Here is a 13,400-nt window from a genome sequence, read left to right on the forward strand (position 1 = left end):
AGGCATAAGTGGGTTACATGAAATCCATTGGTGATAAATTAGGGAGGTGGGAGAAAGGAAAGTGGGGAAATCTCTGGGATTGGGTAAAAAGTAAAATAATAGACACTCACTGCTTTTACTTAGGTGGGTGCAGGATAGTGGACAATTAACACCATAACAACGATAATGAGGGGGTTTGTGGCCTCAGCTCTGTGCTTTGAGGGCCCAAAAAAGGGGAAATTACTTTGTTTTGCAAAGGTATGTTTGTTAATCGGGTATATAATCTCAGATGCACAAAGACAACCTGACAGGTTTAGTTAAGGTGAAGATTAACCCTTGTTAGGGAAAAATACTGCCTTACAACTTGACTACCCACCATAAGCTGCTTTTAGTTTAAAAAGTTTTAATTTCAGACCATCCTTTAGGTCCCGCAGTTTGCAAGGTCACCATGCAGGCCTTCCCTGAGCTTGTCAGGTTTAGCATGTGGCCCCTTTTTGTCCACACTGCGGTTATTCCACAGCCCTCTCTCCACCCTGGGCTTTCTCTTGACCCCTGGGTCTGGTCCACACTCAACCCAGGTGATCCTGGGGCCCTGAGGCACCAGGTCTGAGGTCTCCAGGACAGGCCCAGGAAAGTCCAAAGCTTTGAAAATGCAAACCTCTTTTCTCTCAAACTTTCATCCAGACCTTGGATTTCCACCAAGGAAAGCATAGCTCAGAAGCCAAGAAGGAAATCTGTGCTTCCTCCTCTCCTCTCTGTTGTGTCATCCATCCCCCTCCCCAGAGCTCCAGGAGTCTGCATCCCTGGCTGGCCAGGCTGGGGCAGGCAGGGGACAGTAAAAGAAAGAGCCAGCAGGGAGCAAACACCAGCAAAAGTTCCAAATATTACCCAACCTGGCACACAGGGCTTTCAACAAGTGAGAATGGAATGGCTGCCATAAAATGCTTCCAGTTTCTACATGGACATAGAATTTTTCTTTTTGAAGCACCTCAAATCTATGCCGTCCAGTGGAACTTTCTACAGTGATGGGAAGAGTCTACATCTGTGCCGCCCAATGCAGACAGTCCCCAGCCACATGTGACCACTGAGCAATTGACATGCGACCAGTGAGAAACTGAGTTTTCAATTTTATTTAATTGTAATCATTTGAAGCAACAACAGGTACCCAGCAGAAACCAGATGAGACAAGCCAGCTTTGAATGAACTAGTGTGCTCAGCTGAAAGTCTACAACCACAGAGAGAAGGAGAGCCAGGCTCACAGAGGGAGGCAATTAGCAGGTTGGACCATAAATAAAATACACTTCAATTAAGGGCCAGTTGAGGGATCATGAGTGAAAACCTATTTTGCGGTTCATACATGGCAGCCCTCACTTTCTCTTCCATAGACCAGCCACAAAACCCAAGTTATGTGTTTACATCAGAACCTCTCAGGGCTACACATCCCAAGATCTGAACCCTCAGTTTCCCCCTAGTAGCACAGATCAGGGAAAATGGGAGACCTCTGGTTCATGTGGATCCCAAGCCAGCACACCAGCCCAGGAGCCTTTGGCCAGTTGTGAGAATGTATTAGAGTCCTGTTGGTATTATGTGAATTTTGGACATAACAGGGCTTAGAGCCACTGAGATTAAAATAAGATTAACTCCCACTCAAACCATATTTGGAGTGAATAAAATAAGAAAGGGAGAATGGAGGTCTTGCTGAGGTGGTGACCTCTGAGCCAGGGCTGAACGCGAGGGAGTGAGTCAGTGGCTGTCAGATAGGAGACTATGCCTGGCAGAGGGAATAGCTAGTGCAAAGGTCCTGGGGTAGGCAGAAACTTGAGCTCTCACTCTGAAACTCCAGACTGACCACTTCATATCTTGAGTAGGCATTTCAAAAAAGGCCAAAACAGAACTCTAGAATCCCTGACAGCCCCCTACAATCTCCCACCTACTTTTCACTGACATAACCCTAGGCCTAGAATACCCACCACTCCTTTCCACCTTGGCCTTGAACCTCCTGGAAAAATGTGTACCAGCCTCAAGGCCTTTGCAGTATCTGCTTTCAGTTCTCAGATCTTCAGTCTCTGGGCTTGGAGGGCAGTTGGGAAAATTCCTGATAAAATGCGTAGCCTGGGGCTTGGCTCAGGGAAACTGGATAAAAGGGAGCTGTTAAGTTTTCCTCAGAAAGGGAGCTAGAAGCTTCGTTTGCATTGCACATTATTTAATATCATGAAAATGTTATTAGCCCATATCTAAGGATTAGAGTGAGAGTGTTAAAGACTTCCCCCATTCCAAGTGCCAGCCCCCACCCGCCATCTCCGGCCCTAAGCAGCTTCTGGGCATCACGAAAAATTACCAGGCTTCTCACCAAACAATGCAACCACACGCCACCCAGCCCCTCCCCAACTTGCACCTTCTGACCCCAAGCTCCATGCTCTTCTAAATATCCTCGCCCTCGTCTGCACCGCAAACTCTGCGGCTCTGCATTCTGCCCCTCCTAGCTATAGGACCGCAAGGGTTAAACTGCCTCCCCGGGTGCGTTGATTGACAGTACTGCAGGCTGCCGGGGAGAGCCGCCCAATCAACGACGGCGGCCGTGGCACACGTGGGTAAGCGGCCTCGCGATTGGTCAGAGCTGCCGGCCACCGCCCCCGGAGCCCGAACCCACGTGCAGCTGCTGATCTTTCATTGATCCGCTTCGCAGTGCAGGTGGCAGCCAGGCGGGGCGGGGCCGGGGCGGGCCCGGGCGGGCCCAGGGCGGGCCGGGGCGGGTCCCGACGGGTCAAAAGGCCCCCGGGAGAGGGTAGGAGGGAGGCGCTTCCTCTTGGCCTGAACTTGGCTGACCCCCGCAGATTCCTTCTTGCTCCTCTGAGCCTGCATCCTAAAGGAGTTGAGTAGCTCCCCCCCTCGCCCCCCCCCCGCCGGCCTTTTGGAGGACTCCAGGGTCACCGGGCTGGGGAGAAGACTTGGAGGGGCGTTGAGGGGTAGAAGCAAAGTCAAGAGGGGACTTGGTGCAATGGGAATGATTGGGGTAGAGAGGCCTCTTTCCTTATACCTGAGAAATTCCTCGTAATTCACCTCCCAACTCTTACTCATCCTTCAAAACCCCTTTCCAATGGTGTTCTCCCGGGCTTTCGGAGGTTGTCTCAACACTGAGGCTGAGCTTTGGTATCCTTCTCTGGGTTCCCGAAGCCCTGACTGGTCTCCCCCCACGCCTCATAGGATGAGACCTCTGGGGCCCCTACTATTAACCAGCGCAGCTCCAGGCACCAGAGTGTTTGATGAATACACATAGACTGTAGGGAATGCAGTGGGGTGCTGGAGGTCAGGGATGGGTTTGGGGGCCAGGACTGGGTTCTGGAGGGGAGACCATTGTGAGTGATGCAGGAGGCCCAGGCATGGGATGGGGCTGGTCTGTCAGCGTCACTGCCCAGCTTTCTGCCCTGAGGACCTGCTATCTCCTTGTTACTTTTATTTTTTTTATCTTTATTTTTGAAAGTATTATAGATGTCCCCCTTTTTCCCCATTGATCCCCTCCACTCTGCACCTCCCCCCCTTCCAGGCCTTCACCACACTATTGTCTGTGTCCATGGGTTATGCATATATGCATATAAGTTCTTAGGTTAATCTCTTCCCCACCCATCCCCTCCTTGTTACTTTTAGAGTCCTTGGGAGTACTGCCTGAAGATGACCTCTTCTGGCCATCTCAGCCCCCGGGGGCACCCTCCAAGGATGGTGAGGCCCTCAGGAACTTTGGTGAGGAGGGTGTGGTATGACATTAACCCCTGGGGGGAGGGGAAGAGCCTGGGAGCTGGGCTTATATATAATTCTCCTACTTATGATGGAGGAATCTGGGGTGGCTGGCCAGGCTTTTAAGCTGGGATCACTAACCCATCATACTTGACAGGTGCTGTGGCCCTTGCTTTTTTTTTTTCCCAAAGATTTTTTTTTTCTTTTGGAGAAGAAGGGAGAGGGGGAGAGAGAGAATCATCGATGGAGAGTGAAACATCAATTGACTGCCTCCTACACGCCCTCTACTGGGGATTAAGCCCGAAACCCGGGCATATGCCCTGACTGGGAATCGAACCCCCATTGCCTGGATCCTAGGTCCACGCTCAACCGCTGAGCCACGCCGGGCAGGGCAGGAATACTTTAGATTTTTAAAGCAAGATGCAAAATGGAAGGTACTCTATGGGTACTTAGTAGCAGAGAGAAGGCAAATTACCTTCAGGTTTTGGGAGATCCTGTCTCAACCTCCATCAACTTTTCCAGGCTCAACGTGGAGCCAACCTTCTAGCCCTAAACTATCAGGACATCCTGGATCAGCTCAAGAAGCAGTTCCCTAGGTGAGGACAATTCAAGGGGGTCAGAAGTCCCACTGTGGCTCTAGATCCCACTTGAGGGAAAGACTCCTATCTGGTCACCTGTTGGCTCTGAAGTCCCTGACCCAAAAGAACCAGTAATGGGGAAGCCTGAAGCAAAAAGAAAACCAGTAAAACTAACTCTGGCTTTTATTTAAATGTTTGATTTTTGTTGTTCAGCTTGAATTTGCTTGCATTTAATTATATATTTAAATGCTGCATTAAAATTGTATTCATCTTGATACCGCCTTAAATGTAGCCCCTTGAAGGAGACCCCTATTCCCTCCCAGCCGGGGGCAGGGGGCAGGGGGCAGGGGGCAGGGGTCTGCGCTCATTCTGAGGAAGGGTCCTGCCCTCCCCCCCCTCCAGCTGGTCTTTCCTCCCCACAGGTTCCCGCCACACTTGCCAGCGCAGGTGGACAGCATTTACTCCTTGGTGAGCCACAAATCAGGCAACGCCTCTGGGTAGCTCCTGGAAAGGCTGTTCTGTTTGGCCTCAGGAACAGGTTTTGTGACACCCTCTTCTCTATTTATTTTGCTAACTTTGGGGAAGTGAGTGAACCTATTGAGCCCCAGCTTCATGTGAGTTTTTCTTAATTATAATCTTGCTGTGAAAACAAGAAATTCCATATTTAAAGGAGGTGCTTCTTTAGCCCACAGCACATGACTGGAGTCCCCGCCCTTGAGGCGTGTATGTTCTAGTGTGCTGTTTTCTAGAACTTTCCATGGTGTTCTATATCAACAATGTCCCAATACAACACCTGCTAGCCACATGTGGCAATTGAATACTTGTAAGGACCAGAATTTTTAACTGGTTTAAATTTAAATAGCCATACTTGACTAGTGGCTACCACATCGGACAGGGTAGCTCTACGGAGAGGAGAGGAACAAACAAGTAAATAGAGAAACAAGATTCAAAAAATGTAAAAATTAAAAGGAAAATAGAAAATGAGTAAAGATTTTGAGCTAAGGTAGTCAGGAAGGGCTTCTCAGAGGAAATGATGCTCACAGAAGATAGGGACTCCTGCCACCCCTAGAGAGAACAGGGAAAGGTGTTCCAGGCAGAGGGCACAGTATGTGTAAAGGCCCTGGGGCAGGATTTTGTATGATGTGTAGGAGGAACAGTAAGGAGGCCAGTGTACTTGGAGCAGAGTGAGCAAGGGGGTAAGGATGGAACACGCAAGGGGTGGGGGAGAAGGCTCTGGGAAGGCCTTTGACCTTCACATCTAGAATGAAATCTAGGGGTTTCCCTAATTAGCACTCCTTCTGAGTGTATGAGGTGGTATCCTATTTGATGGGGTAGGGACCAGAGAGAGAAAGTGACTTGCCCAGGGTCACACAGCTGGGGAGAAGCATGCACAACATTCAAATTCCAGACCCTTGCCTACTTCCATTGACCACTGCCCAGTGTGATCCCTGTTGTTCCTTTGTAGCTCCAGAAGATTCGGCAGGGTCTACAGGAATATCACAGACAGGTGAGTAGCCAGGAGCTCAGGGTACAGCTGCCCCTCCTTGAAAGGCAGGGGAGAGGGGGAGGAGGTGAAAGCAGGGGGGAATGGGGGCAGGTAGTTCAGGGCCTTTTGGGCCTTGGGAGGACTTGTGCTTTTACCCCAGGTAGGTGGGAGCCCTGGAGGGCTGTGGGCAGAGGAGAGGTGGGACCTGGAACCCCCAGGATATCAGCAGATCCCAACATCTTGGGAGTGTATCTCCTATCCTCTCTCTGAGCCTCTTCTTCCTGGCCTGCTCCCTGGGTCCCTGTGTGGCTCAGATGAGGACAGGGATGTTTTCAGCATTTTGCAGGTCAGTTGCTTCTGCTCTGTTACGTGTGCCAGACATACCGGGATTACCATCTTCCTTATGTCTGAGAGTTCTCAAGGGCCTGGTTCACAGGCAAGCCAAGGGCAGGTCTGCACCAGAGGCCCTAGCTCCCTTCACAGGGCGCCTTGCCCAGGCTGAAGCACGACTTCCACCCCTGCCTGTCTTCCTACCACCTGGCCCCTTTCTCCTGGGTGCTGGCAGGACTTTCTGCCTGTGCCAGATGTGACTGGCAGAAGGCCAGGGCCATGTCTGAGATTTAGCAGGGGCTGGAGTGGGCAGCTCGGGGAACTGGGAGAGACAGATGGGGGGGAGGCAGGAAGCAACCAGAACAGTTATTCATTCAACAGATATTTATCTATCACCTTGCCAAGTGCTGTTGTAGGCCCCAGGGAAATAGCAAAGAAGAACACAGACAAACTCCTGCCCTTGGGGTGAGAGGAGCTTGGTAAACAGAAGTGTCAGATGGTGAGGGCTGAGCAAGGTGGGCATGGAATTGAGCAAGCCCAAGGGGATGTAGGGGACCGGAATGGGAGTGGGTTGCAATTCAGGGTGGCCAGGAAAGGCTCATTGAGAAGGTGACATTTGAGCAGAAAACTAAAAGAGAGGGGAGGGAACCATGAAGGTGTCTGAAAAACAGCACATGCAAAGGACCTGGGGCAGTACTGTGCCTGGCATGCTGGAGAAATAGCAGGAAGCTTCTTGTGCCTGGAGCAGAGAGAGAGGGAGGAGGTGAGGGCAGGTTGTGCAGGGCTGTGTGGACCACAGGGAGGACTTGGGCTTTTATCCCAGGAAGATGGGAGCCCTGGAGGCTGTGGGCAGAGGGACAGGACCTGACTCAGGTGCTCACAGGCGCCCTGTCACTGCTACAGGAGGACGGGCTATAGCTGGCCAGGGCAGGAGCTAGGGGACCACTTAAAACCATCCAGGTGTAGGATGCGAGTCACTTAGAGCATTTAGGTGGTGAGAAGTAATCAGACTGTGGACCGTGTTTTGGGGAGAAACCAGACAGCACTTGCTGAGTACCAAGTCTTTGGGGGGGGGGGGCAAGGTCCTAAGATGGGCCACTTCTGTTGCTACTCAACCCAGGAGGGTCCCCCACCCAGGCGATGATCCTAGCAGCCTTGATGGCCTTTTGGTCCCCAACAGACCACCTCCCTCTCCCCTCTGTTTTCTCCTCGTTTTCCCAGCCTCCTTGCTGTGCATTTAAAATATCAAGCAGCAGCAGCAGCCGCCGCCGCCCCACTCCCACTGCTCCCCAGTCTGCCTGCACACAGCCTTTCCCCAGGGAAGGCCAGCTAGCAGGCAGGAGGGAGCAGCACTTTTCATGCTGAGTGCATTAAAGTGCCAGTAAATTGCGCATTAACGAGCCAGGGCGAATTGGGGAAGGCTCCCCTGGGCCTCACGCAGCTGGGAGGCCCAGCTGGGGAATCCATCACCGAAGGCCCCAGGAGGCAGCAGGCCTGAGAGCTGAGGGCTCAAAGGGGGGCTTCCACTTTCTAGACCCTACCCCCACCATCCTGTTTGCCTAAAAGGAAGGGGAGGGACCAGGCTGTTTCAGGAGGCAGGTAAACACGGCCTGCTGGCCCCCCCCCCCCCCCCCCCGCCCCGTTTCTTCTGACTTTGAGAAATTGGCTTTGCTTTTCTGGGCCTTAGTTTTCTCATCTGCAAAATGGGAATGGTAGTAGTGCCTGGTATACAACTGCCTGCCATTCGTTATCTTTCTTTGTGAATCAGAACATTTCCCCAGTATTTTTAAAAAATTTATCTTTATTTTGAAAGTATTAAAGATGTCTGTTCCCCCCATTGATCCCCTCCGCCCCACATCCGCCCCACCCCCAGGCCTTCCCCATACTATTGTCTGTGTCCATGGGTTATGCATTTATGTGTTAAGTTCTTTGATTAATCTCCCCGCGCCCACTCCCCAGTCCTGCCTTCCCTCTGAGATTCCTGTCCGTTCCATGCTTTTATATCTCTGTTCCCCAATATTTTGGAGTTTGCCCTGGGCCAGACAACTTTGGGGAGCTTCTGGAGGGGAGTAGGCATCTGCCTCCAGAGTCAGCAGTCCATGCTATCCTAACCGGCAGCCGTGGGCCACAGGCGGCTATCTAAGTTGACTTAAACAAGCAGCACTAGTCACATTTCAAGTGCTCAATAGTCACATAAAGCTCACAGCTACCCCTTAGGCAGCTCTAGAACAATCCGCTGTTACTGTTTAGCTGGTACTGGACTAAGTATAGCTGCACGCGCACACCTGCACATGTGAATTCTCGGGAATACTGCCCGTGAGGCTCCAGCCTTATTTGCTCTTATCCTCAGCTGGAGGCTGGGCACATCCAGGAGTCGCTGCCCTTGGTTCTAGGTGCTTGTGCCATCTGGTTGGCAACCACTGGCTCCATGTGGCTGGTGAACACTTGAAATGTGCCCACTGGAACTGCAGGAATGGCATTTTTAATTGTACTTAACTTTGTTTAAATAGTCATCCGTGGCTGGTAGCTACGGTGCAGGGCCGCACAGTCCTGTGGAAGGAGAGGTTAAAGACGAACCCAGGATCTGTCAGGCCAGCGCCATGGAGAAGGGGAGCAGGATATTTGGTAGGGAGGCGCATATTCTAAAAGATCAGGCAGGTGGGCTGCGAGTAGGTAGAAAAAGGACACTCAGAGAGAGATCACTCCGTCCCTTCCATGTCCGTAGAACCTTTTAACTGAAATTTAAAACCAGTTGTGGTCACGTGACTTGATTTTATTTTACTTTTTATGTAAAAAATGTTAATGTTGACATTATTGCAGGAGTCCACCCCAACCCCCGTGGCTCAATTTTAAATATAAAATAATGTAGGCAACCCTCCCACTGGGTCTCCTAATGACTTACTGCCAGTGCTTCCCAAGAGGTAACCGTCAGTTTCTTAGTATCTTTCCAACAGTTAAGCAAATTCAAATGCCACCCCTAACAGGGACACAGTTACACACTCTTTTTGCTTCCTGAAGCCATTTTTAAGCAAAAGGATTCAGGTTTTAGTTTTCAGACATTCCAAGAAAACAGCTGGAATGTGAACCCAGACCTGACTCCACTTTCTACCATGGGATAGCAGCACTGTCCATGGGATTAGATTGTATCCCGCTGCCGAGGCTGGCTTCTGGGTACCGCCAACTTGCTTTCTGCTACGTAGTGCAGAGGGCTGTTATCAGGTATCACCCAAAAATGTTCACAGTAGGTGGTGTGTCCCCATTTCACACACACGGACACAGGCTTGCAAGAAGCGGTTCATGCCCAGGGCTGTCCAATTGCAAAGTTTTAGCTGGAATAATGTTTCCCTCCCTCTAGACAGAAAATTTCCTACAGATCATGGCGACGTGGAGCCAACCCCTGGACTTCCAGCCAGGGGAGGTAGGTTTCTGGGTCCTCCAGGGGGGAGGGGACAGGCTCGGGGTAAGGGGCACATCCTCCTGTCCCTCACAACCAGGTGCTGGCAGTACCAGGTAAACCAGGTCTCCTTTGATGAACAGGCTGACCAGGCCTCCTGGGGACCACCCAGCCCCGAGGCTCCCCAGCACCCAGTGGTCAAGCCCCCGCAGCCCTCCGCTCTTAAGGAGCCAAACTTCGAAGACATCATGGCCACAAGGTCATCTGAATGGCTCCAGCAGCCCTCTGGAGTGGACAACTCCCCAGTTCACCAGCTAGACACGCGGCCATCCTGGGACTCTGAGCCCCAGTTTTGGCAGGATGTTCTGACCCAGCAACTCTGGCAGATCTTTGCTGGGACCCACGATAAGGTGGACCAACCGAGACACAGGCGTGAGTCTCCCTGAGGCTGGGAAGTGGGTGGCCTCAGACTGCGTGGAGGAAGCACAGACTGAACCTTATCTTTCTACTCTCTATCACGTTCCTCCCTTTCCATGGTTATAGTGACAGATGAGATGCCAGACCTGGTAAGTAAATAGGTTGGGTGGTTATCCTGGCTGGGCCCCCAGGTGGGAGCATTCAAGTTCCTTTGGGACTGGTCCACCTCCTCCACCCTCAGCCCTTTCATGCCCTTCAAGGAGTCAGGAGTCCGCCCCAAGACTGTCTGCCTGGGTGGGAGGACTGGGGCAGTTTCCTAGTCCCATCCTCACTGCCTGGGCCTCCCGAAGGTTTTCTGGTTCTAAGATCAATCCTGGGCAGGTCCTCTGGTCTGACCAGATTGCCCTGTTTCTTGCTGGCAGGAAAGCCAGGACCCCGGACCATTCTACTTTGGAGCAGAACCCCGTACTCAAGATGTATTGGGTAATTTCAGTGGGAGGGGGCAGGCGGTCTCTTCTAGGGGGGCCACGACTGCTGGTAATCTGCTCTTGTCTCAGCCAAGTTCTCAGCCCACCAGTGCCCTTCCACATCTCCCCTGCAGGTTCCCAAGAAGGGAGCACAAGGCCAGGCATGGCACCAGGCGTGATGCTGTCCCGTGTGGCCCAGGTGAGACCAGGCCTGAGTTGGCCTTCCCCCTCCCCCCACTGAAAGTCCGGGGTCTGGGGCAGGGAAAGCCAACATGGCTTAGCTTTGATCTTTTCCACCCGCAGGAGCCTGCTAGGAGAACCTGTTCCTTTCTGAAGCCCATGTGAGTGTTGGAGCTGCCCCTCCAATCTAACTCTGCCCCAGGAGGCAGAGGGGACCAGAGGTATAGGCATGTCCTCCCCGTCCCCATCACCATGGTGCTGCCCTCAATAACTGGAGAGGAGCGGTCTTGATAGGGATGTGCAACTCGAGTTCTTTTCATACCAGCGTCCCTGCCCCTACCCACATAACCAGCCTGGGTTCAAAGAATTTGGGAAAGCAACTCCCATGGAATGGAGAGGGAGAGGGGCTGTTAGAGCTGGATGCAAACAGTTCCAACCTTATGAGCAGTTTTCCAGGATGGGGCAAATCAGTTCAGGCAGAAGGGGACGGTGCTTGGTTATGGGACAGGGACAATACTTGGAGGGATGTGGGTAGGAGATTGGGGAAAGAAGGCCTGAGAGAAAATCCCCACATCTGAGAAAGAACAAAGCCCCTCTAGGGCTTGATGGGTGCCTCCCTTTGGCCAGAGGGGCTCACAGGCAGGCTGGTGACCCCAAGGTCTCCCCTCCTAAGATGCTGGGACCCTGAGGACTTCGAAGACACGTGGAAGAGGCCAGATGCCTTGCCCGGGCAACCCAAGAAGTTGGCCATCCCACACAGAATGAAAAAGATGCGGACACTAAAACACGGGGAGGCGGTGCTGGCCACAGCAGTGAGCAGCTTCATGCGGCATGCGTTCACCTGCAGCAGGAGTGGCGTCAAGGTGTGGAGCCTGGTCGGCCAGGTGGTAGAGGACAGATTCCCTGTCAGCCACCTGCGTGTACAGGTGAGAGGGGCTGGTTCCAGGCGGCGGGGCTTGTGGGAGCAGGAAGAGCTACCTGAAGGAGAGGAAGCTCACCTGTGCCTCTGCCTATCCCAGACCCAGGGGGCCTACCTGCGCACCTGCCTACTGTTCTCTAACAGCACTACTCTGCTGACGGGTGGCCACAACTTGACCAGTGTGAGTGTTTGGGACCTGATGGCACCCTCCCTGCACATAAGAGATGAGCTACCCTCTGCAGGTCTCACATGCCAGGCCCTGGCTGCCAAGCTGGAGGACAGCCTGGCCTTTGCCGGCTTCATTGATGGCACCATCAGGATCTGGGACTTGCGGGACCAGAGTGTGGTCAGGTGCGGCCCCAAGGTGGGAGGGGTCACCCTGAGGGCCCCTTCTGACCTCATCTGCTGAGCAGGGATTCAGCAGTCTCAAAGTTAAAGCCCCTTGCCTGCTTGAACTCAGATCTGAGAGAGTTGAAGACCAGGGTCCGAATCTTGGCTGGGTTGTTTTTCTCCAAGCCCAGTCCTGGTACTTTCTGTTTACCTCAATTTCCCCATCTGTCAACTGGGGGTGGTTGGGTGGGTAATGTTCCTTGGGCCCAAAGCTTAGAGTCTCAGCTCCAACCCGCTTCTGCTGCCTCTCCTGGCCAGGGACCTGCCAGGCCCCCCGAATGGAGCCAAGAGCATTGTTGTCAAAGACCAGAACATCTGGACTGGGGGTCTGGATGCCTGCCTGCAGTGCTGGGATCTGAGGACCATCAGGGAGCCCCAGGAATACCAATTTGAGTCTCAGGTGTGCAGGCTGGGATGGGGCTTGTTTGGCCAGGTAGCAGCTGGGTCTCAGGCTAGAGAAGGAGGTGGACCCTTTGAGGTACGATGCTGGGAGGAATAAAGACTATTAGAAATATTCTTTCCTGTTGCCCAAATAGCATTGGATACTTTCATAGTCATTGTGATAATTCCATAAAGTAGAGAGGATCAATCCATTCTACAGATGAGCAAACTAAGGCCTGGAGATGTGGAGTTGCTTGTTGGGGCCTTGCAATCGGGAAATGGGCAAATGGTCAGCCCCTAGGGTGCGTCCCTGTGCTCCTGCCCACCTCCTGGGCCAGGCAGGCCCCTGACCAGGTTCCTTCCTGCACCTGCCCCCAGATAATAAGCCTGTCTGCCAACCCCTGGGAGGACTGGGTTCTGGTAGGCACAGCCAATGGCCAGCAGTGGCTGCAGCCCACCTGCGGGGGCCAGAAACGCATGGTGGGATGTAAGGACAGCACCATCCTTGGTCTCAAGTTCTCCCCTCTCGGTAAGTGGCCAGGAGTGAGTGGGGGAGTACTCTGTGGCCCCCCGCTTCCCACAGGGCCCCACCCCACTCAGACTGACTGGGCCCAACCCTCTCTGACCCTCCCTGAGCCCCTTCCTCCCCTTCACCCTTCATTAGCAGGACCCTCTCTGTGATGCTATCCTTGGGGACATGTGGCAGGTGGGGGTTACCTCCATTTCCCAGATCCCCAGGGGTACGACCCTCAGCTTCCAGCTTTGACTTGGTGGCCCTCTGCATCCTTCCAGGCCAGTGGTGGGTGAGCGTTGGGATGGACAACCTGGTCAGCATTTACAGCATGCCCACAGGAACCATGGTGTTCCAGGTACCAGGGTGGGCTGGGGATGGGGCAGGCAGTGCTTAGGTATCCTGGGCACTCAGGGGCTTAGCCAAGGAGTCCCCATGCAAATGCCCCATAGGGAACACATCTGAACTGACAGGCACAGATAGGGGCAAAGGTAAGTGAGCCTCCCTCGCTGTGCTCCCCAACCTCCCCAGGTACCAGAGACCACCTCTGTCAGGTGCTGTGATGTGTCCTCTAACAACCGCCTGATCGTCACGGGGTCCAGGGACCATGCCTCAGTGTACCAGATCACATACTAA

General features: G+C 53.0%; 1 protein-coding gene across 3 annotated transcripts; it reads left to right on the forward strand.

The window, feature by feature from the left end:
• The first annotated feature begins 3,648 nt into the window (after positions 1 to 3,648).
• TLE6 (TLE family member 6, subcortical maternal complex member) lies at positions 3,649 to 13,400 on the forward strand. 3 transcript variants are annotated; one of them, XM_087815995.1, is made up of 16 exons: positions 3,649 to 3,717; positions 4,234 to 4,307; positions 4,712 to 4,757; positions 5,755 to 5,796; positions 9,461 to 9,523; positions 9,610 to 9,931; positions 10,043 to 10,065; positions 10,339 to 10,399; positions 10,518 to 10,582; positions 10,687 to 10,724; positions 11,237 to 11,489; positions 11,583 to 11,833; positions 12,131 to 12,272; positions 12,632 to 12,782; positions 13,046 to 13,122; positions 13,296 to 13,400. In XM_087815995.1, exons 1-16 carry the CDS (start codon positions 3,649 to 3,651, stop codon positions 13,398 to 13,400), a joined length of 1,782 nt encoding a protein of 593 aa, XP_087672121.1. The 3 variants fall into 3 exon arrangements, with proteins under 3 accessions (XP_087672121.1, XP_087672122.1, XP_087672123.1); XM_087815996.1 differs by having other exon boundaries at positions 9,643 to 9,931; positions 11,237 to 11,468; positions 11,553 to 11,833; XM_087815997.1 differs by lacking the exons at positions 3,649 to 3,717; positions 4,234 to 4,307; positions 4,712 to 4,757; positions 5,755 to 5,796; positions 9,461 to 9,523 and having other exon boundaries at positions 9,625 to 9,931; positions 10,479 to 10,582.

The sequence above is a fragment of the Miniopterus natalensis genome, chromosome 4 (assembly GCF_054644295.1).
Source record: "Miniopterus natalensis isolate mMinNat1 chromosome 4, mMinNat1.hap1, whole genome shotgun sequence".
Lineage (NCBI taxonomy): Eukaryota > Metazoa > Chordata > Mammalia > Chiroptera > Miniopteridae > Miniopterus > Miniopterus natalensis.